Raw genomic sequence first — 24978 nt, 5'->3', positions numbered from 1 at the left:
CTCTTCCCATTCCAACAGAATGGAAGTAAGACTGTTACTCACCTTTCCTTCCTCCATATAAACACTTAAATGCTTTCCAGGTTGACTTCCAGTATGCATTAAGAGTCCAGTGAGACTTCTTGGGCGAATACTGAAAATGATCTTGAATTCTTTTCCTACCATCCAGGAGTTATCTTTTGAAAATAAAAATTGTTACAAATTGTTTATCAAAGTGCTCAAATAACAAAGTGGGTAAATTCAATATTCAGAGACGGAAACTCCATGCAGCTATTCCTTACCAAAGCTGATGTGCCCGCCATCTTGGGAGAAATACATCCCTTTCTCGAGAGGGCCACCCAAACAGGGGGTTACCCCAAAGTTCTGAGAGGGAGTGTCCAAGGCCTTTCCATCCAACTGAAAGTTCCTCAGGCATCCTATAAAGCTGCTTTTGGGGAGACTCTGAAAATATTTGGATAAAAAAGGGAACCCAAATTAAAGGAATGAACAGCTCTAAATGATGTATATAGCATTAGCAAGAGGAAGGTCAAGGATGGCTTGATAGAATAAAAAGGATGAATAAATAAGGGATGATTGGAGTTGACTGTTGGGAAGTGTCTGTCTCTTGTCCTATATATAGATTAACTATGCAATGCACATGTGGATAGAAATGCTAGATATAAACATATATGCAAAGGAATATGGTCCTATATATAGATGTATACATTTAGAGAGCTACACATATATCCATAATATATATTATAACATATACATGCAAACCTACAGAGTTTAATATTCACAAGCACATTTATACAGATGTGTCCTTTTTCTAAACATACACACAGGAGGCAAGATGGATAACATGATAGACTTCTTTCCTACAACTCTAGCTCCTGCCACCTTACTTCCTTGAAGGTACAAAACATCTTTGAGATTTTCTTCTGACGGAGTTAGAGGTTAATGAAAAGCAGTTCTGGTGTATGAAAAGGGGGCCAGTGAATCACAAAGTTCTAAAAATATCAAGTGGAAAGCTGCTAACCACACCATCAAATACAGTCCTCATACTTCATAAATGTTCTACAATTAAATTAGAAGCCAAATGAGGATGTTATGTACCATTGGAATAGTTTGAGTTATTGAAAAACATTCATTAAACCCAGTGGGTGTCTGTTGTGAAGAGAGTTAGATGCAATTTACAGACATTCACTGGCATTAACCCTCTTTTTGTAATGAAATCAATGAGAAATATGCACCTCTGACTATAATGGGGTCAATAAGAAATGCGGACTATCTTATCATGGATGCTATGCCCCACCTAAAAAGGGCATCGCCATGAAAAGGCTCATTGGCTTTGGGGGGGGGAGGAAGGAAGAGGGGAGGGAAAGAACATGAATCATGTAATTATGGGAAAATATTCTAAATTAATTAAATAATTTTATTAAAAAAATAAAAAGTGTATCATTAATAAATAGCCAAATCACAGTAGGCTAAATGAAAGAAGAACAAATGATCTTAGGGGTACATTGTTCGTTCAATCCTTCATTCAGAATAGGTACTGAATAAATGCTGAACCAGAAGGAACAAACATTCACAGTCAGAGAAGGCACCCCAGTGGATGTGATACTTGAAGTGGAATGGCTAGATTCTGGGGGAGTGAGTTCCCTGTCACAGGAGATCTATAAGCAGAGACTCAATGATGCCATGTTGAGGGTGTTGCAAAGCAGATTTTCCTTTAGGTATGGGCCACGGCCCAGTCCATATGAACTCTGAAGTCCCTTCCTATTCTGAAATCCTGTAGCCAATTTGGCATCAGTGCCATGGACAAGATACACTGTCCTGCTAAGGTCAGTCAACTGTTTGAATCCCTATGGCACTAAACCTTCCCCCCAATAAAAATATCCTGTTCATATGGCATAACATCACTTGCTGAATGAGAATCTATATTCAAATCCATCAGGATTCAAATTCCTTGTGGCTGACCACAATTTTAAATTAATGATATCATTATGCTCCCTAAGGGCTGTCTATAATATTGAGTAACCAAGGGCCCTGAGGTGTCCCAGCATGATGCGCTGAACCAATGAGTTATGGATGGGCTAGGAGGAAATCTTTGTTCTGTTCTTGCATTTCCTAGAGGCAGTAAGAACTCCAGCCAGCACAGCCATCATGGGGATGCTGTCCCCATTATGGCACTATTTTGATTGACCTGATGAGTGCCTTAGGAATGCAAAGGGTGGAAGAAAGAACTTCCCTGGGAGTAGAATTTGAGGTTTATGGACACATACTAGATATTTTTCTTAAACCCAGTAATCTAGAAATAAGTCATTATATATCATGATTATGGTTATAATTATTACATATCTGGAATATTTTCTAATTTCCCAAAGCAGAAATATTCACCTTCAGTTTCACCTGAGGAGAGGCCCCAAGGTAGATGGGGGGTGTGACAGTAAAGAAAGAATTTCCAGCCAGGCTTCCTTCCTGGATCTTTAGACCATCTATGATGAAATGAACTTTGCTTCCCTTATGCCCAAACATGACCTTAGAGAGAAAGAGAAATAAAACATCCAGATTGAGATTTATCTTTGACTAGGCAGCTGGAGCTGAACTCTGCTAATAGTCACTAGAATCAAAAAGAGAAAAAAAGCTTTTTTTTTTTTTTGTGGTACTTCAGATATCTGAGTGGTGTGACTTGCCCATTGTCCCTAAGCCAGTCAGTATCAAAGCTGGGACTGGAATCCCAGGGTCGTGAATCGAGCTCTACTCCCCTTTTTGGTCTGCCATGCCCGTGGACGTTCTGCTTTCTTGTAAGAGAGGCAATGTGGTATGGGAACTGAGATGGATATCAGGATATTCTGGTCCCACCAATACCAGTAAGCCAGTTATTAAACAACATCTTCAGGAAGAAGAGAGGGTTGGAGGAGATGGTGTCTATCTGGGATGTACTTGGTAAATGTTTAACAACTAGGGCTCCACCCCATCATATTGCAAAAATATGTATGACACACTTTTAAGTTCAATCTGCATCAACAGTTTTATTCATCACCCTCTTAAGCCCAGATAATCAACAAAACAATAAATCAAACCCTCATTTGGTAGTGTTTGCTGATTTCTGAGGGATAAATGCTCACACAGAAAATATAACAATTCACTCTTGTAAATTGGTTTCACTTGGCTCCAGGGCACCATCATTAATATTTTATACAACTAGAAATCAGGGGAGGCCTTGCATAGTAGATGAGATTATGAAAGCTGCCTGAATGGGGGAAGGGAGAGGGTTTAAGAAGCTGTGGGGAGGACATCTCAGGATATAGGGGTACAACTGGACAGAGACAGTATTACATCACTTTGCCTAGATGGAGGGGGTCAGCTTAGAGAAGCAGGGTAGTAGGTGTAGTATGTGGGTGGCACAGTGGGAAGAGTGTGGGACATAGATTCAGGATAAGGATATAGCTTGGGACCATGGCTAGGGTCCAAATTTGAAATCTGGAAGATCTGAGTGAGAATCATGCCTCTGGCGTTTACTAGCTATGGCATGTTACTTAATTTTCTTTAAACTTAGGTTTTGGGGGCAGCTGAATGGCTTAGTGGATTGAGAAGAGGACTAGAGATGGAAGGTCCTGGGTTCAAATCTGGCCTCAGGGCATTTCCTAGCTGTGTGATCCTGGGCAAGTCCTTTAACTCCCATTGCCTAGCCCTTACCACTCTTCTGCCTTGGAATTTATATATAGTATTGTTTCTAAGGTAGGAGGTAAGGATTTAAAAAACAAACAAAAAAACACCCTTGAATTTCCTTATCTATAAAATAAGAGAGTTGAACTATATAACCTCTGAAGTCTCTTTTAGTTTGGGACCTATGAGTCTGTGATCTTATATTAGCTATGTGACTAGGGGCAAGTTATATAATTTCTGAGACTTGGTTTTCTCGTCTATAAATTGGGTATAATAAGACCTGTCTCATAAGGTTGTATTAAAGCAAGATAATTTATGTAAGGAATTTTGTAAATCTTAAAAGTGCACTATATATTTTTATATACATATATATGTACATATATATTCTAAAAGTGCCAGCTATTGTTATTATCATCATCATCATCATCATCATCATCATCATCATCATTATTCTGACCTAGGAATTAGGAAAAGACAGGGGAGGTGGGTCTGATCAAAGGGTCTGGGGAATACAAAAATTTCCCATCCTGGAATCTACTATAACATTAAAATTTCATAAGCTTCTTAGTATTGAGAAAAAAGTTACATAGATACAATGTGTTAAATATTTAAAACAATAAATGTATGGAAAGGCGTAATATTGCCTCTTATTGGTCCTCATCAGGCCTCCAGGCACAGGACCTATTCGTAGTGGTTGAGTTACTGGCTTGTTTTCCTCTTTAAAGTATGGGGGTGTTGGGGCTGTGAAGGGTGGCATCAGTAGTGCACATTTTTCAGTGGTTTGGGCTATAAAATTTCCACTGTTAAATAGCTCTTACCGTGTGCCATTTCCCATCATTGAGTTTCTCTTTGGTCTTCATTCTTAATTTCTTTCCTTCTGCCTTCAGCAAAAAGATAATGCGTCCCTTTGAAAAGTAAAGCACCATGAAGGAGCTCTTACTTCCTACAAAAAACACCAGTCCTGGGGCAGTGGAAGTTGTCTGTATATCCACAGCAAAGTCTGACCTGTAAAGGAAAGAGAGAGCCAGAGGGTGAGTGTGCAGCCTCTCACTGGCTCTCATAAACACTGGCAACTACGAGAACAAAGGGGAGGCCAATAAGAAGCACAGACAAGCAGGATAGCTTTAAAAGCTATCAAATACCCAAAAAGGAAACCATACTGTACATGACAGAAGTCTGCCAGTTTCATGTACCATTTTCTTTTTTTTTTGTTCTACTATGTATGTGCAAATGCTTATCAGAATGAAAATAAGTTTTATTCAAAAAATTAATTTGTAGAAACCTCCAGGAAAGCAAATAATCAGAGGCAGGAAGTGATTTCCCTCTAAAATAACAAAAAATAATTTGCATTTATGTAGAATTTAAGGGATTTCAAAGTGCTGTACAAATATTGTATGATTTTACCCTCAAAATAGCTTTAGGAAGGGTTTATTCCCATCTTATTGATAAGGAACCTGAGGCAGTGTTAAGTGACTTGTCCAAGATCACAAAGCCAGTAGGTGTCTCCCTGACTTTGGAGATGAGTAAATGAATAATTTTATTTAGGGCAGCTAAGTGGCAGAGTAGTTAGAGCCAGGCCTGGAGTCCAGGTGACTCATCTTCTTGAGTTCAAATCTGGCTTCAGATACATCCTAGCTGTGTGACCCTGAGCAAGTCACTTAAACCCTGTTTTCCTTATCTATAAAATGAATTGGAGAAGGAAATAGTAAACCACTTCAATATCTTTGCCAAGAAAACCCCAAAAGGGATCATGAAGAGTGTTCTTTTCACATGAAAGAACTGAACAACTACAAATGAATGCTACAAAACTGAGGTGCATCCCATCAACTGATGAGCATCAAAAATAAAATGTGTTTTATGGTAAAGCTGTATCTTAAAGAAGCAGTTTTTTGCTTCCAAGGTAAATTCAGAGACAGATCCAGATAACTGGGATATTACATTCTGTTGTATAGTTATGGTTCCCATTAACACAAATAATAATCATCAATGGCCCTTATTGTTGGGGGGGGGGGACTATGCAGAATTAAATCAGCTAAACTTTTTCACCCACGTTGCCTTGGGGCTAAACTAATTGTATGGTATATCAAATAAGAAGGTAGAAGAAGATTCCCATCAAATGAGAAGAGGTAACAGAGAGGGGTTGAATAAGAACAAGAGGTCTTAGCTATAAAAAAATGCTTGCATCTTCCTGAGAAAGTAAATAACCCCAGAGTGGTGCCAGTATTTGGAGCTGAAGAATGATTTAAAAGTAAGTCTACTGAAGACTGGCTATCCCTCCCCTCCATTTCAGTTTTGATTTTATAAATAGGGGAGAACTATTGGGGAGCCAGAACTCTGGCATGCTCCTTATAATAATAGCTCATGTTTAGGTTTCATCATTTACCAGGCAATTTCTACACAACACTCCAATTCTTTATATTTGCTAGGGATATGAAGCCTCAATATGCTATATAATTAATAGCTCTCTGGTCTTGGGAAAGTTATAATTTCCCCATCTGTAAAATGGGAATAAAGATACTTACCTTATTTACATTGACAAGTTGTTGTATGGACCAAAAGACAGTGTATATAAAGTGCTTCATGGATCTTAAAGTGTTGTATGAATTCAGTTCGGTTATTTTTCAGACATATCTGATTCTTTTTGACCTCATTTGGGGTTTCTTGGCAAAGATCCTGGAAGTGGTTTGCCATTTCTTTCTCCAGCTCATTTGTAAAGATGAGGAAATAGAGGCAAACAGGGTAAAGTGACTTGCTCAGGGTCATGCAGCTAGTAAGTGTCTGGAAGCAAATTTGAACTCGGGAAGATGAATTTTACTGCCTTGAGGCCTGGTGCTCTATCCACTGTGCTGCCTTGTTGCCCCTCCTTCATTAAGCTATCCCTCATTTTCATCCTTCTCTTCACTGTTACAAGTTAGCTTATCTTGACCCCCTCTTCTGTAGAGGAGAAAAGAAAGACAGTCACCGCCATTCCCTTCTCAAAAGCTCTAAGAACTTGCTGTAGCTGTGGTTATCTGGGAGGTGAACCTCAGATGGCCCCAGCAGCCTTACACCTGATGTGAGAACACTCTCACTTTTCTGTGTATGTGATGTTTTATTTCCATGAGACTGTAAGCAACTTGAAAGCAGAGACTGCTTCATTTGTTTTTGTATCTCCAATACCTAATGGTGCCAGAGCAAGTACTTAAAAATGTTTGTAGAATTAAATAGAATTCAGTGATTGGAGAGCCAGGTCTGGAGATGAGAGGTTCTGGGTTCCAATCTGACCCCAGGCACATCCCATGTGACCCTAGTCAAGCCACTTAACTCCCACTGCCTAACCCTTACTATTCTTTTCCCCTGGAACAAATACTTGGTACTGATTCTATGACAGAAGGTGACAGTTGAAAAAAAATAGAATTAAGTGGAATTGAAATTTCAAACTGTGTAGGCGATATCAGCCATGGCATTAGATGAAATAGCATTGTGTAGTTCTTTGCAAACCTTAAAGCGCTTTATAAATGCTATTATTATGATCACCATTATTATTATTTCAACTGGAAAGTGATTCCATTGGAAAAGGGAATTCTCCAACTCCCTCTACCAATGCAGACTGGCATGGGAGCTGCAGATTAGAGTCTGCAAGGGTTGCTTGGGATATGAAGAGCTTAAAGGACTTGCCCAGGGCTCATGCTGCCAGTATTTGTCAGAGACAGGGTTTGAACTCAGTTCCTCCTGACTCTTCATCCACTGTCACATTTCCTCTCTTTTTAATATACATATACCTGTCCCAATAAGAATTTCTGATTTTTTAAATGAAAAAGATCTTTCCCCCACTTTAACTTAGTGTGCCATATTGGTTCACTCCTTTCTCATTGATAGAAACAAAAGTTGCCACCACAAAGAAGTGAAGATACTTTGTCTAAAAATGATCTGTTTGAAAATTATTCTACTGAAAACTGATTTCTCTTTGAATATAAAATGCAGGACAAGGGGAGCAAATGCTTTCTTAGAAGCAAATTGCAATCTGGAAATGAAATACAATTATTTCTAGATCACTCCCATTTCTAAACTAGGGATGGGGGCTGAAGTCAGCCCTTAAAATGTTTTTATTCCAACTATGAGGAACTCATTGTAGACATTCTTGGTACTTATCCCTTGCAGACAATCTGCTCAGTAGCAGTCCATCTCTCTTGACATAAGACTGTAGGTTCCTTTGGGCAGTTAGCTGGCTTGGTGGAGAGAGAGCCAGGTCTGGAGTTGGGAGGACCTGGGTTCAAATGTGACCTCAGATAACTCCTAGTTATGTGCCTAGCTCTTGCCCTTCTGTCTCAGAGTTGCTACTAAGACAAAAAGAAAGTAAGAGGTTATAAAAGAGAATGTAAGCTTCTTGAAGTCAAAGATTTGTTTCTCTCTGTATCCTTTGAAACACTACCTGGAACACAGTGTTTAATAAATGCCTGTTGGTTGATTAAAGAGCCAGTCCCCCTTTCATTCTCTCATTAAATAGTTATGAAGAACCTTTTCCATTTCCCTGTTTTAGGGTTCTAAGAATCATGGCTGAATTCTTGGATTAAGTTAGGGTAAAACAAAATAGCAAACCTTTATACCAATACCTGTCTTTCAGTATCTCCTCAGGCAATGTGTACGACAAGTGGCTGGTGGGACTGTCCCCAAATTGATAAGCCCCTTTAGAAGCCTGGGACTGAGACCACTCAAGGCAGTGCTGGGCAACTGTCTGAACCTTTTTCTTCATCAGGGAGGCAGGACGCATATCCTGCTGTAGCTGCACAAAAGGATGGGGGAGAATAAGAGCTAATGTTTGAGGTAAGATAGTTCTTGTAGTTTAATATTTACTTAATCAGGTTTTTCTCACATGCCACCCAGTGACTCTTATAGTTCATTTCTCCATAAGAGAAGTTTAACAACTGCAGAAAGCAAAGGAGAAGATTGTTGAGGCTCAACAAATCACACAGCCCAAGAACGACCAAGCTAGGATCAGACTTCATCATACCGTTGGGCTTCTAGGATGTCATTTGCCTTCTAAGCTATGTTCCTTCCCTTTTTTCAAAGATATTGCTAACATGAAGTTAGAATCACAGTTAATGGGAGTGTTTTGGGATCCTTTTGCCACCTGATTTCTCTATTTTTAGTAAAGGTATTGCCCTTCTCACAGTCATCAAGACTCAAAACTGTAGCTATTCTGACCTCTTTGTTTTCTCTCTCTCCCTCATCCAATCAGGAGCCAAGTCTAGGGAGTCTGCCTTCTGCCAAAGTTGATGTAGTAACAATATGGACAATGTTGGAAAAAAAAGAAGAAGAATCCAGGCAAGCACTTTCTTCATAACAATCTAATTTGTAGATGAGGTAATTAAGGTTCAAAACATTTCTGTATGTCAAAAAGACAGAGATAGAGAGAAAGAGACAGGGAAACAGAGTGAAAGAAAGGAGGGAAAGAGAAAGAGGAGAGACAGTAAGAGAAAGAGAGAGGAGAGAAAATAGAAAAAGTGAGAAAGAAAGAGAAGAGAGAGGGAAAGGGTAGGAGAGAGGGGCAGGGGGGGGGGAGGTATCCAAACTCCATTTTTCTCATTTACTGAAAAGGGACAAGACTGGCTCATGGTCATATTATAAATCTAGGGCTATAACTCAGGTACCCTAGCTAAGCCCCTAATCCATCACTGGACCCACTCTGAGGCTTTCAATCTTCCCCCTGGGTATAAAGTAGGTCATTGACTTTTCAGTCTCTATTAGCATCTAGGCAATAAATGCAAACACTTGAACCTCTAGAAGAGGAAGCCTGTGGAGTGAGAGAAAGCAAAGTTGATGGCTGTGATGCTTACCCTATCAATGTTGAATGTCCTGGATGTGCTGAGCTTTGCTGAGCTTTTCAGAAGCATTAGAAAAGGTGGCTTATTTAAGTTGCAGACTCCTAGGGACACCTTCTCCTTTTCCCTTCGAGTATGAGTGACCAAATTGAGAACCTCAGGATTCTGTGTTAACCTGGAACAAAAGAGAGAGAAAGGTACACTTCTTCAGATCACCTTGCACAGTACCAGTTACATTTACTCCAAAGCAGGGCTTCTTAGCCAGTCCTGGAAGATGAAGTCTGGTGAAGGCTACCAACTTCTTCTGAGAATAATGTTTTTGAATGCATAAATGGTTCCCCATTTCAATATCCCTGTTTTGCTCTATTAGATGATAACTAGAGGATATTTCATCTCTATCAGCAATAAGGAGGACTTTCTTTCCCTTCTCCTTCTTTATCTCACCACCACTCGTATTGCAAGCAGCCCTCGGCTTCTCTGTTCTTCCTAGCACCAATGAGAACTGTGGTCAAAAACAAAGTCAAGCACTTTTTTTAGGAAAGTTAATATAAGATGCTGGGGGAGCAGGGGGAGATATTGAGAGTACTAAAGTCCTAGGCAGCAGTGGGATCTTAAGGAGGAGGTGCTAAAGGACACTTTTATCCCTGAAGAGAAACAGTCTTGAAGAGTATCAAGGACCATCAAGTACACTCAAGTCGTAAGTCCTTGAGTCACATTTCTCTAGAAAAAAAAATGCTTGCTGGCTAATTATGTGCTATTAAAAAACAACAACCAAAATATCCATCTTAAAATCAATATTCTGTATTGCTTCCAATGCAGAAGAACGCTAAGGGGTACACAATGGGGATTAAGTGACTTGCTCAGGGTCACACAGCTAGGAAGCATCTGAATCCAGATTTGAACCCAGGACCTTCCATCTCCAGGCTTGGCTCTCTATCCATTTAACTCCCTAGTTGTTCCCTCATTGGTTTTTCAAACATGTATGTAGCATATAAACAAAAGTATTTTAGATATTTGGATTTTATGAGAGTAATGCAGAAGCCCATGTTATAAGTTCTAGCTTTGTAAACATGCCTAATCATCTACAGATCATAAATCTTTCACATCAAGACAAAAACAAAATCTAACTTGTTTCTAGGAAAGTTCCCTATTTGAATCTCAAAGATCAAAAATTAAAAAGCCACATACCTTTGGAAAAATACATTGGTGATACATCCTTCAAAATCACTCCCACCAAAGCGTAGGGATTGCTGTGAGTCTGGGAATATTCGTAGCCTTTGGTTGTCTTTTAGAGATTTATCATCGATTAAAAGCCTCAGTCTGGGAAGATTAAAAATGATAATAAATAATGATAACTAAAATGTATGTAGTATTTACTCTGTGTCAGGCACATAGTGCTCTACAATTACTATCTCATTTGATCCTGGGAGGTAGGTGCTTCCATATTGAGGGAAAATCCACATAAAATATTTTGGCCTTCCCTTTGTATCAAAGAAGTCTGAATTTTTTTCTTTTCTCTTTTGTGGGGAGTTTACAGTACCTAATTGCAAAATTTGGGTTAAGGATTTGGTCCTAGGCTATATGCAGGCCAATGTTAAGATAGCTCTCTACATTTCTAACTTCTATGTGCCGTCTGTTGACTTTCACATTCTTTTTGTAAACTTTAGCTTTTTACTCATTTTAATTTTAAATCTTTTAAAAAATCTTTTTAAAAAAGAAATTGGGTGTATTTTTGGTAATAAAAGATAAAATATGTTGATATTATACAATATGTATATTTTACATACACATGCATAATATAATACACATACATACATTTCTGAGTTTCTAAACTTTTTCTTTATTGTGTGCTGGTCTTTGTGATTTGTCTGCAGCTTGCACAAAACTCTCCCAAATTCTCACTTAGTTTCTTATGCCAAATCATGATATATAGAAACTGTGATAAAGAAATGTTGTGATGTGAAAGAAATACCTGTATTGTCTCTTTTATTGATAAGGAAACTGAGGCAGAAGTTAAATAACTTGCCCAAGATCATACAGCTAGCAAGTGTTTGGATTTGAACTCAAGTCTTCCTGACTCCAGGTCTGGTGCATGACACAACACGACAGAGAAAAGTTTAAAAATTCAGAAATGCAAGTATTTGATTCTAACTATTGTACTAGTTAGCTGCCCCAATGAAAGTGAAGTGTGCTAGGGAAAGAACTGAGCCAACATACTGATTTTGATCTTTAATATAATCAAATGATTTACAGAAAATAGCCCAGTAATAAAGTCTATGACTTATGCTACTATTTTGCTACTTTTATTTTGTGCTACTATTATTATGAGGTAATAGTACTTCTGTATTCTGAAACAAAATCATGGCAGCACCAAAAATAAGATATCTTATAAAGGGACAGTGACTGGAGTTGTGATTTAATTGATATAGGGAACTCCTGATGAAGAAATTCCTTCTACCAATCCAAGTTGGTAGCTTTTCTATAACTTAGAGTCTGAAAAGAGTTGCCTAGAGTATTGACAGGTTAAGTGACTGGCCCAGGGATACACTGCCAGGATGGGGCTACAGGCAAGTCTTGAACCAAGGACTTCCTGGCTGTGAAGGTAGCTCTTTCTATTGCTACAAAAGAGCTACCTCTACCTGTCTTATAAAAAGAACAGAAATCCCAATGATGGCCGATTCCCTAAAAAAGATTTAAGCAACATTTAAAAATGTTCTCTACCTCTAATGTTCAATTCTAATGCATCACCATGGCAGGATGTGGAGATGACCATGAATTCTCAAAGGTGAATGCCTGCACATAGCCCTAAGGCTGGCAGATCCTACTAAACAAGAAAGCCTTGGAGTACAGACCTACAAAAGCCTCTGTCCTTGCTGTCCAGAGGAGAGGCTGGCCACAGCCACCTCATGAAACCTTTTACTAAGGAGGACAAGGGCTATGATTTGTATTGGTTTTTTTTTTAAACCCTTATCTTCCATCTTAGAATCAATACTGTATATGGATTCCAACGTAGAAGAGTGGTAAAGTTGGGCAATGGGGGGGGGGTTAAGTGACTTGCCCAGGGTCATACAGCTAGAAAGTGTCTGAGGTCAAATTTGAACCCAAGATCTTCCATTTCTAGACTTGGCTCTCAATCCACTGAGCCATCTAGCTGCTCCCATGATTTATATTGTTTAAAGGAGCATTTCCATGGATGAAAAGTCAGAGATCTTTTGAAATCTTGAAATATTTTTTTTTTTGCTCTAGCACAAATGCATGTATACTCACCCGGCATCATCCTTTATTATGGACACATAATGGAGTAAACCATCCATATATGTCTGGGGAGATTTCAGGATAGTGCCCTGTTCTCTAGAGCTTAATTCAATGTGACCATCTTCCAGGGCGATTTGTAGGTTATTTGTCTGAAACCAACACAAAACCCCACACAATAACTGATACAATGAATTTTCATTTAAATATGATTACTATTTCATTTACCAAATTGACAACCAAAATTATGTCTAGGGAAGCCACTGCAAAAATGTTAACAGAGAGTCTGGACTTTCTCCTGAGGCAGTTTTAAAAGACAAGCTCTAAGAGTTGTTTGTTCCTCCTCCCTCTCCAAGAGACTTCACACTTCTAATGTTGTACAACCAGAGGGCTAACTACTCCTAAAGCTATCTCTGCAAGGCTTGGGGCCACAGAAGTCCAAAGGATCTTAAGTGATCATCCCAGAATCCAACAAGGATTTAGGAGGAGGAAAGTGTTATGTGGGGCTCTGGGAATACAAAGACAAAACAAAAAGCCATTCTCAACTTTAAGGAACAGGAGGACTCTGACTGGAAGAAGTCACAGAATGAGAACTACAAGGAGTATTGGTCTCCTCATACTTTAAAGTTCTGATAACTCAACAGGGAACATTTATAAAGGATGCTAGAATTTTTAAAAAGTTCATGACATATAAGGCTCCAGAGAACATATTTACATGTTTATTTCAGCTGTATTGATCAATAAACATTTATTAAATGCCTACTATGTGCCAGATGCTACACTAAACTAATTTTTAAAAAGAGGCAAAATGTTTTATACATTTTAACTCATTTGATTCTCACAATAAACATGGATGGTAAGTGCTATTATCATTCCCATTTTATAGATGAGGAAATTAAGGCTTGCCTAGGGTCACGCAGCTATTAAGTGTCTAAGATGGGATTTGAATTTATATCTTCCTAATTCTTAAGTCCCACATTCTTACCATTGTGCCAGTTAGTTGCCAGTGTCCTCTGAAGTTATAGGAGATACATATTGGCTGAAAATAAGTTACTCAGGGGCAGCTAAATGGATTGAGAACCAGGCTCAGGGATAGGTTCAAATCTGGCCTCAGATACTTCATTAGCTGTGTGACCCTGGGAAAGTCACTTAATTGCCTAGCCCCTTATTATTCTTCTGTCTTGTAACCAATATATAGTATTGATTCTAAGACAGAAGGTAAGGGTTTAAAAAAAAAGAAAAAAGTTACTCAATTTGAAGAGTCATTACTTTCTTCCTGGGCATATCTACATGGAAAGTCTGCCTATATCCTCCTTTTGGTCCTTTCTCAGAAGTAAAGATTTCTCATTACACCCTGGTACTGCAGTGGTTCCAGAGATTATAATAATAATAGCTAATATTTACAGAGTGGTTTAATAATTGTTTCCACATAAGTGACTTCATTTAATTCTTATAACAACCTTCTGAGGTAGTTAGTGAAAGCATTTTCTTTATTTAGTAGATAAGGAAACAGACTCAGAAAATTGTAATGATTTGTCTGAAGTCACACAGCCAGTAATTGGTAGACCCAAGATGCAGGCCTAGGTCTTCCTACTCTAAGTGTTCCTGGTGTTCTTTTAATTTTTTTTTCCTTAGGGACCCAAAATGTCTCACTGTAACACTGAATATAATAATAACTGGTTTAATCTTAATTGAATTGAAGCATTTCTATGAATGTGCATAATAAAGTTATGTGGATTTAATTTTTCTGAGTTGGATTTATTTTCATTTAGGCCTGAAGATTCAGATATGCAGCTAAAAATATAATATTTACTATATTTAGGCATAAAAGTGGGACAACAGGGTCCTGCCCTTCCGGAGTATTATTTAATCAATGTTTACATTTAATCAAATTTACAAATTACTTCACAATGCTGTGGAATAAACTTATTGTATTATTGTATTAACTGACCAATTCCCTCCAAAGTTTGTTTCCAACAACAAATAGTCCTTGAGTTGAATTACAAATATATATATATATATATAATATATAATTTAAATAGCATTCATATATAATGTAATTCATATATAATATGAATAGCATTCACCTACCCCTATTTGGTGTCTTAATAACAATCCATTGGGTTGAAAGGTCTGAAACCCAAATGAAGACTGAAAGTAGTTGGGGTCTGGCAGCCCCACATCAATGAAACTTAGCTGTCCATCTCTGGAGAGTGACGCTGTTCGTACAAGCTGAAACACAAATTGGGCATCAGTCACTGGCATCTTGGGTACTTCACTATTAAAATTAAAATAGAATTTGCAGCTAGGTTGATTTTATACATATACATTTTATACATATACATTTGATATATTGGTGTCTTTCCTAAGTGCTTTATGTATCTCTATATATGTATGTCCACATTTTTTTTACTAAATATTTTAATTTTTCCCAATTACATATAAAACATTTTTGACATTCATTTTTTAAAATTTTGATTTCCATATTCTCATCCTCCCTCCCTCTCCTTCTTGCCACATTGAGAAGACAAGCAATTTGATATAGGCTATATGTGTGCTTAGTCATGTTATACAGGAAAACAGATACCTCCTACCCCCAACAAAGACAACACAAGAAAACAAAAGTTTTAAAAAAGTATGTTAATTCAATCCAAATTCAGACTCATCAGTTCTTTCTCTGGAACTGAGTCCTTTGGATTTGATTTAACCATTGACTTGCTGACAGTAAATAGCTAAGTCATTCACACACATTGTACTAATATTGCTGAAATCTGAGACCCGTAGACTATATGCCACCCTCAAACTCCCAGGTATGATGAAATTCACACTAAAATGTAATTAAGAAATGTTTAATGACATTTAAAAACACAGTATAACATAGATTATGTTAATTTATGGTTTTCTAAGTCAATAGTGGCCCTTGGGCATTGATTTCTATTTGAGATTGACCTCACTGATTATAATGCAATGACACTGTTTCAGAAAGGATCATGAGATTAAAATTTCACAAACACAAAAAATAATTTTGTCTGGTAGTTACGTTCTTTAAGGGCTGGGATTATTAGATTCATATGGTCTTGCCAGGTGAAAGGAGACTTAATGATGATTTAATCTAATTGTCTCATTTTACACATAGGAAAACTAATTTTGCCTAAGGTTACATGGATAGTGACAGAATCAGTACCAGAACCCGGGTCTCTATTAATTGATGTTTTCTGAAGAGTTCCTAGAACTCTTCATAAGTTAGTCATGAATCTACTCTCCAAATTACCTTCCAGTCTTCTGAACACTTTTTGGTGACTCCAACAGTATCATTCAACCTAATAACCCCAATGGTTTTCTTCAGATTTTTCATGCAGCCTCGGAAAGCAGGAGTAGTTATATTAAACCTGATTTAGGAAAGAAAAAAAGGGGCATCATTCCTATTCCATTTGAGTGTTACAGTTAATTATTGCAATATCTTGTACTTGGAGGTACTTTTCAGCCCACAGGCGCTAGAGGCACAATAGCTCTTCATCCTTATGAAAACTTTACAAAATTGTCACGATCGATAGAATATAGACAGGAGTTCAAAGGCTGGGTTATTTTATGACAAAGGTAAGTCCACTTTAACTCCTTATCCACCTCTGTATCCAATCTGTAAAAGAAAAACTCTACAGGGACACTGGACTTAGATCTGAGCATACTCCCAGAGGGATTCATTCCAATCTCCTCTTTTGGCTGATGAGTAATTTAAAGTCTCAAAAATCAATTTGTCCACAATAACAAAGTTGGTGAGGGTTGTCCAGTCCAAGACAAGAAGCCAAGGTTTGGAGAGGTCAAACACAAGGAACCTGCAGGTATTTGAACTTTTAGGTTTTAATGGCAAAAAGTTGTCTTTGAGTGGGAGCAGGGAGGAGAGCAACAGGAACATATGTGGTAAAGAAAAAAAAGGGACAGAAGAAGCCTCAGTTCTTTCTAGAACAGCTCAAATGCCAGTCAAGCAGCCACCTTAGTCGTTTGCATTTGGATTTGACTTTGTATCTTTCTGAATCTGAATTTAGGCAGAGCTGCCTGAAACTAGGGGAAAATACCTGGATTTCCTAAGCAAATGATATGCTAAGAAAAAACACAAAGTAGATTTCATTATGAATTTCTCAGTTTGCTCACTTTCCTAAATGTAAATGCTTTGGTATTAATTTTCTGCTTTACTCAATATGAGCAGCTGAGCTGCATGCAATATGTATGAAGTGAAATATCATTAAAAGAAAAAAAGAGGAAACAAATATCATACAGCAGCCTTTTAAAAAAAATATATATATATTTTGCTTCAGACCAAGGGGGAAGAATGACTTACTTTCTTGTAGTTTTTCTACGTGTTTTATATATTTTGGGCTTAATATTACCTTTGATCTCTAAGAGGTTTTTTTAGTAGGGAGGCAATTTATCCCAATGGGCTACTGTGAAAAGAGCACTCCAGCTGAGAGAATCTGGTTCCAGGATAATGCTGGCAACTCTTTAGCTGCAAAGTTTTGAGGAAGGCACTTAGCCTTGACTTCCTCATCTCTAAAATGGAGATAATAACACTCACATATTCCTAGCTCATAAGGTTGAGGTAGTGTTGTGTATGAAGTATGAAGTATGAAGTGGTATGAACCACTTAGTACACAATAAAGCTATTTAAATTCTGCTACTATTATTCCATTAGGGACTAACACTAGAACACAGAAAGCAGCCTGCACATTTTCGGCTTTTGGAAATGCAAATAACTATTGCCCTAAAGAGGTGACAAGAAAGGATACTAGAAAGTGCTCTACGTAGAGAAGTCAATTGATAAATAAATGGTCATTGAATAAATGAATGTGTCAAGAGAGATTGGTTGCTAGTCAGAGCGAACCCATTTCACTTTTCCCCTTTGCATGCTCTCTGATGCTGATACTCAGGGCTCAGCCTTTCTACAAAGTGGTTCTAATCCCATGTAAAGAGACTGTGTGGACATTTAACCACACTTTGGGCACCTTGGCACACTCTCATGATTGATTGGTCCATCCACAAAGGGGGTGGGATACATAGTAAGTCAGATTATTACTTCTTTGAGATAGCTCTTGGTCCTACAGAGGAATACTCTAGAATTTCTTTCTACTTTACATCAGAAAGTGGTTCAGTGAAGTAATAATAATAAAAGTTGATATGTATCCAGGACTTTAAGATGTATAAGATATAGGTACACATAGATACATAAATATAGAAATATGTATATATATACAAGCTACTTGTTACAATTATTTTATGAAATTATATATACATTTTATATATCTCATCTTTATCTTATATTTATATTATATATGTATATCTAAAATCACATAACATATATGTAGATAAATAGTTGTTTAGTCATTTCAACTGCATTCAAATCTCTGTGACCCTATATGGAGTTTTCTTGGCAAAGATACTAGAGTAGTTTGCATTTCCTTGTTTCCATACATATTTTCTACATATTAATATATATATATATATATTTATACAGAGAGAAAGAGAGATTGAGAGAAAAAGGGAGAGAGATTAATATTGAGAGAGAAATAAAGAGGTTGAGAAAGAGAGAGAGAAAGAAAAGAGGAAGATAGACAGGGAGGGAGGGAGGGAGGGGGGAGGGGGAGAGAGAGAGAGAGAGAGAGAGAGAGAGAGAGAGAGAGAGAGAGAGAGAGAGAGAGAGAGAGAGAGAGAGAGAGAGAGAGAGAGAGAGAGAGAGAGAGAGGAGAGAATAACAAACATCTAGATGGTGTAGTAGAAAAAGTGCTGGATGTGGAGTCTGGAAGACCTGAGTTCAAATACAGCCTCAAATACTTACTAGCTATGTGACCTGGGCAGGTCACTTGACTTTTGTCCTAAGTCATTAGAGCACTATATCTGGAGTTAGGAAGACTCATCTTCCTGAGTTCAAATCCGACCTCAGACACTTCTTAGCTATGTGACCATGAGCAAGTCACAACCCTGGTTGCTTCAGATTCCTCGTCTGTCAAATGAGCAGGAGAAGGACATGGCAAGCCACTCCAGTATCTTTGCCAAGAAAAGCCCAAAATGGGGTCATAAAGAGTCAGACATGACTGAAAAGACTGAACAACACCCCAAAACTTTTTTAGAAGTGTTTCCTTCTTTGATGCCTAAATTTGTCTCTTTGTAACTTCCATATAATCAATGTTCCTCATCCCACTCTGTAAGACCAAACAGAATAAACTTAATACCCAATACATGACAACCTGCTAACACTTGAACACAGTTATTATGGCCTAAGTCTTTTCCTCTCTGCCTTAAACATTTCCCAGTCTTCCAGCTGATCTTAATATGGCATGATGACCTTAAGACTCTGGAATAATCAATAGAGCAGTGGACTGGGTTCAAAAGCTACTTCTGACAAAAAAAAACAACAACAAAGGAAAATCACCTAATTTCTGTGAGATTTAATTTCTTACTCTCTAAATGGAATTATTAATACTGGTAGCACCTTCCCTCACAAAACTGTCATGAAATTCAGATGAGATAATAAATGCAGAGAAAGTTCTTTGCAATCTTTAATATAAATTTCAGGTATAATAATAATGATTAATAATGATAAAATTTATTATTTTTTCTGGTTGCCCTTTGAATGCCCTTAGCTTATTAATGACTTACTAAATGTGACACCCAGTACTTAACATGAATGCTCCAAAAAGGTATCTGAAAAGCCCAGAATATGATGAGAATATTGCATCCCATGTCTTGGACAGTCTCAGTGCAGTCTAAGATTGCATTATTTCTTTGATTGACTCATATTGAGCTTATAGTCCACCAAAACCTCCAGATCTTTTTTGCAGGAACTGATGAGGTCAAGCCACACAACCCTCCAGCTTATACTTGCACAGTTCACTTTTTTACACCAATTATAAGATTTTATATTTATTCCTACTAAATTTAATCTTATTAGATTTGGTCAGTGTTTTAGATCAGGAGTCTTCAAACTATGGTCCACAGGCAATATATGGCCTGAAAACAAGGTATTTATAAATGTAAAAACCAAGAATGAATGATTAGAACTAAGAGAACATTATATATATCTACATATTTAATATGTGAAGAATAACCTAGGAATGTTCACCTCCAGAGAATGAACTGAGAAGTGGAAATATGAAAGTCATAATCTATTTATTTTGTCAGATAATGCCTTCCATGGTGTGGGAAGGGGAGGGAAGGGAAGGATAGAATAAAACAAATAAACAAATAAAATTTTAAAGCTCAAGGACCACACAAAAAACAAGTGGCAGGCAGTAGGTTGTCAACCTCTGTTTCAGACTATCAAAAATTTTTTGGATGCAAACAGTCATTCCTTGGGCTGCTCTTAGCTTTGGGTCATTGGCAAATTTGTTAAGTATGCCAAGAATCTCTTTATTCAAGTCAATAAACACTTAGGACTCTGCTTTTCTAAAGTTCTTTTGCTAGGAGACAGTTGTTTCTTGAAATCTCATCTTTCTTTATGGTGTTTTTGTGAACGCATTTCGGTTTCATATCACTCAACACATGAATCCATGATTACTTATCTTCTACTTTCTTCTCTCTGCCAAAGAGCAACTTAATAAGTCTATTTAGTTGGATAAAAGTCAATATTATGGCTACAGTCAAGATTTAAATTTGTTCTAAGGCAGAAGAATGGAAAGACCTACGCAATGAGGAATAAGTGATTTGCCCAAGATCACACAGCAAGACCAGATTTGAACCTAGTACCTACCATGTCTTGGTCTGATTCTCAATCCACTGAGCCATCTAGCTGCCCCTAAAATTCTCTTAATAGAAGAATAACATATGAGCATTATATATCTCTATTTGAATGAATACTTTTTAGTTTTCTCATTCAGGCTCCCTTAGAGGGATCCTAACAGCTTAAAACATGTCTTATTAACACATTTTCCTTTTTTTTTTTTCCATCAAAAGCTATAAAAATCTGGCAGTCATCAGGGGAGAAGTTGCCTCTTCCAAAGACCATAATGAAATATACAGGACCAATGCCTGGCAATCTTCCACAGTTTATAAATGGGAAAAATAATGCCAAGGGCAGCTAGGTGGCTCAGTGAATAGAAAACCAGGCCTAGAAATGGGAGGTCCTGGGTTCAAATTTGACCTCAGATATTTCCTAGCTGTGTGACCCTGAACAAGTATTTTAATCCCAGCTGCTTAGCCTTTACCATTTCCCCCCCTTGGGAACAATACTTAGTATTGATTCTAAGACAGAAGGTAAGGGGAAGGAAAAAAGGGAGGGGAGGAGGCAGGGTTGAAGGAGACAGGGAAGGAAGGAAGGAAGGAAGGAAGGAAGGAAGGAAGGAAGGAAGGAAGGAAGGAAGGAAGGAAGGAAGGAAGGAAGGAAGGAAGGAAGGAAGGAAGGAAGGAAGGAGGGAAGGAAGGAAGGAAGGAAGGAAGGCAGATAGATAAATAGATAGATAGATAGATAGATAGATAGATAGATAGATAGATAGATAGATAGATAGATAGATAGACAGACAGAGACAGACAGACATACTACCAACCAGTTTTAGATATTACCTAGTGAATCTGCAATTCAGTAGCATGGACTCCTAGGTCACTGGACAGCTCATGAGGAGAGCCTTTGCTTGACTTGCTTTTTTTCTATAGCTAATGCCAAGATTAACAAATGAAATCATGCATGTAGAATACTTTCTAAACCTTTAAAAAGTGCTAGGTAAATGTGAGGTTTTATTATCTATTTCAGTATTTTCTCTGCAAGTTGTTTTTTATATTTTTTTTCTATTCAGACTAGTTGTCAGATTCAAGTTCTGGAAGGCTGTGCAAATATCAGAGTAAGCACATGAAATTGTGCTTGGATACTGCTGATGTTTTGAGTGGACAATTTCTTTTCTGTTACTTCTTGGGGGAAAAAATACAGCAATTGCATAAACATCAATTAAACAAATAATGATGGCAGAAAATAATTTTCTCCCCTTACCAGACCAATATTGATTGACTTACTTTTCTCGGAGTGAGATTGGAATTCCTCCAAGATAATAGGTGTTGAAATTGAATATTTGAGCACCCTGAACTTCAATGACTGATTGATTCACAGTTATTCGTAGAACCTTTTGAACTTTCCCCATCCTTATTGTAATCTGAAACAAGTATGAGATGTGAAGCAGCAAATGACAAGAAAAATACTCATAATTACCTAAAAAGGAATTTTTGTTATTGTTATTCAATTGTGTCTGATTCTTTGTGACTCCATCTGCCATTTACTTGGCCAAGATATTGGAGTGGTTTGCCATTTCCTTCTTCAGCTCATTTTACAGATGAGGAGTTAACTGAGGCAAACAAAGTTAAGTGATTTGCCCAGGATCACAAAACTAGTTTGTGATAGAGGCCAATTTTGAAGCCGGAAAATGAATTTTCCTGACTCCAGGGCCAGTGCTCTATGCACTGTGTTACTTGTTTCCATTTCCCTCAATTCAGCAATCCATGTGCTTCTTCAGTCACATTTGTTCACATAGTGTTAAATGCATTTAACTATCTATCAGATGAAAAAAAATACTGGTGACAAAATATTTTAAATGGCTTTAGTAACATATATTCCAATTCTTGAACTTGGACTAACAAAATGAACCAGTCCTTGGCAATTAAATCTCCATCACATAATATGGGACCTTTTGATTGTTTTAAATAAATTGATGTAAAAGGCAGAGAATTTTTTCTTTTAAAAGTTAAAGATGATATGTCATTGTATTTCTTGCCTTATTAATGGGCAGAGAATTTAGAACTAAAAATAAAAAGGGACTATTGCAAAAAAAAAAAAGACATACCATCTGATCTGTTCCATCATTCATAGGCACTCGATTTCTTTTTTCCTGTGGAGGCTCTGAATTTAGTTTATATCGCAACACGGGATACCCCTTTTCCATAATTAAGGAAATAAAGAAATCCTATAAAACATGAAAACAATTTTATATAGAAATAACTTTTCAGTTTCATGGATAAATGGAAAGCAAAAAGCTTTAAGACTTTCAAAATACCTCATATTAATTTGCATTTATTCTTTTTATGTTTATTTTCTATATATAGACATCTGTGTGTGTGTGTGTGTGTGTGTGTGTGTGTGTGTGTGTGTGTGTGAGCTCCTTGCCAGTAGGAATTATTTCATTTCTGGTATTTGCATTCCCAGCACTGTTCCGACCCACAGCAGCCACTTAATCAATGCTTATTGGCTGATTAATTTGAAGCTCTGCCTAATATCCTTTGCCCTCCTCTTTTGTTAAGCTTTCCAAGCTGAAAGGTTTCCAGATTATATTTTCCATTTATTATTTCATTTTATTCAACTTGCTGAATATTATAAATATAAATGGAAATCAATTCTCTAGTTGTTAAGGAAGACAAACTTTCCAAAGTCACTGTTTTTGGGGGGAATTAGGCACCATACTTTTTTTTTCCTTTGGTATTGGTAACTCCCTGTAGGATAACTTTCTTTTCAACACAGATCAATCAGCATTTGCCCTGAAACATATTGTTGGGTAATTGTCTGGGAGCACTGAGGATGAGTTGTCCAGGGTTACAAATCCATTAAGTGCTAAAAGATGGGGCATATATAGGTCAAGAATGTATAATTGATAAATTCAGCAGAGTTTGATACCAGATTTTGACTTACCTCATGTTCTGCAAAGAACAACAAGCCTTCATCTACAGTGGTCTGAATTGTCTGTTGAAAGTTTGGAAATGGAGTACTGGGTTGGGTTGGAACCCGTGCGTAGCCTGTGCCTTCAAAATAATTTTTGTCAGATTCCTCCTTATTCCTGTCAATATAAAATCACCACAAGTCAGAAGACAGGGGCAGTGCGTTAATAAGTGCACAAGAGCCATATTAATAGGACGTTTGGCTGGCTAAGAAATCAAGCAGGGAATCCTGTATTGCAAGTGCTGCCATCTTGTTATGGGGAAAACACAGATTCTTAGGATCCAGCTGTTTATCCCCTCTGGATAGTTTCTATGGAAAAGAGATGCTAACCAAACAGTGCAATGTGTCTTGCACACACACACACACACACACACACACACACACACACACACAGACAATTCATTATTATGCATTGTCAAAATGAGCTCTCAGTGGCAAGTGGACTAGTAACCAAAGATCCCAATACAGATCTGTGAAATGATTAACCTAGGGATAGCACAGGCCAACACTTAAGAATTCTCTATATGCTTTCCATAGTGAAGGAAGGAAGTCCAGGAGGACAATTAAAACAAAAAGCATCTCCTATATGCCATCCTGGAATTGTGAATAAAGGCACTGGAAGACCATAATACTTGCATAATAAAATCTCATGGCCTCTTGTTGTTCCTATGCTTTATTTACCTTCTACAAGGCTCCACTTCTGTTGTATTGAGATTGAAAGTCTTTTTGAAGTTGTACAGGCTTAGAACATTTTCATTGAGGTCATCTAATTCAATGCAGCCCTTGTAGGGAGGGTATTTTAGTACACGAGGAAGCTACAACCGAACAAACACAAACCCATTGATAAAACCAACTAGTAGATGACATTTGGATTAAAAGATATAAAGAGAGATATAGCTACATAGTTAGTACCTATATAGCACATTAAGGTATATATGACTTTATTTCATTCAGACAGGTGCCATTCTTATCTTCTTGGGTTCAAATCTGACCTCTAGACACTTATGAGTTGTGTGATCCTGGGGAATTTACTTACCCCTCTTTGTCTCCGTTTCCTAACTTATAAAATGAGCACAAAAGAAAATGGCAAATCACTCCAGTATTTCCACCAAGAAAACTCTAAATGGGGTCACAAATAGTTAGACATGACTTAAAAAAAAACAACAGAATGACAAGGCGTGATTATTATAATCCCCATTTTAAAAATAAGAAAACTGAGGCAGACAGAGGTGAACTGACCTGCTTTGAGTCCCACAGCTAGTGAGTATCTGAGGCTGGATTTAAACTTGGATCTTTATGACTCATGCTTAACACTCTATTCACTGTACCATCTACCAGACCTAGATTTAATTTTTTTTTTAATTAAAAAAAGTTGTTTGTTTTTTTTAATCCTTTCCTTTTCTCTTATAATCAATTGGTTCTAAGGCAGAAGAGCTATAGGTAATGGGGCTTAAATGACTTGCCCAGAGTCACACAGCTAGGAAGTGTCTGAGGCAAGATTTGAACCTATGACTTCCCATCTCTAGGCCTGGTTCTCAATTCACTAAGTCACTTATCTGCCCCCTGTGCTAGACTTATCTATAATATAACAAGCAAAAT

At 37.5% G+C, this 24978-nt stretch overlaps 1 protein-coding gene and 1 long non-coding RNA gene across 3 annotated transcripts in view; one reads left to right on the top strand and one right to left on the bottom strand.

Annotated features, from left to right (window-relative positions):
* The window catches only part of LAMA3 (laminin subunit alpha 3), a 360924-nt gene that overhangs the window by 7483 nt on the left and 328463 nt on the right, over positions 1 to 24978 (bottom strand). For both annotated transcript variants that reach the window (XM_007487607.3, XM_007487609.2), the window contains 14 exons: positions 24061 to 24194; positions 23353 to 23497; positions 22514 to 22633; positions 21693 to 21829; positions 15973 to 16090; positions 14793 to 14933; positions 12717 to 12853; positions 10638 to 10769; positions 9465 to 9624; positions 8241 to 8410; positions 4467 to 4653; positions 2377 to 2517; positions 279 to 438; positions 43 to 173 (listed from right to left, as the gene is read on the bottom strand). In XM_007487607.3, coding sequence (XP_007487669.1) covers positions 43 to 173; positions 279 to 438; positions 2377 to 2517; positions 4467 to 4653; positions 8241 to 8410; positions 9465 to 9624; positions 10638 to 10769; positions 12717 to 12853; positions 14793 to 14933; positions 15973 to 16090; positions 21693 to 21829; positions 22514 to 22633; positions 23353 to 23497; positions 24061 to 24194 — 2013 coding nt within the window. The remainder of the gene's footprint in view (positions 1 to 42; positions 174 to 278; positions 439 to 2376; positions 2518 to 4466; positions 4654 to 8240; positions 8411 to 9464; positions 9625 to 10637; positions 10770 to 12716; positions 12854 to 14792; positions 14934 to 15972; positions 16091 to 21692; positions 21830 to 22513; positions 22634 to 23352; positions 23498 to 24060; positions 24195 to 24978) is intronic.
* LOC103106794 (uncharacterized) overlaps positions 1 to 24978 on the top strand; it is a 130099-nt gene that overhangs the window by 25670 nt on the left and 79451 nt on the right. The gene's annotated exons all lie outside the window — the stretch shown is intronic.

This window comes from Monodelphis domestica, chromosome 3 (genome assembly GCF_027887165.1).
Source record: "Monodelphis domestica isolate mMonDom1 chromosome 3, mMonDom1.pri, whole genome shotgun sequence".
Taxonomy (NCBI): Eukaryota; Metazoa; Chordata; class Mammalia; order Didelphimorphia; family Didelphidae; genus Monodelphis; species Monodelphis domestica.
The sequence above is the reverse complement of the archived record's forward strand: the minus strand, read 5'-3'. Positions and strand labels throughout refer to the sequence as shown.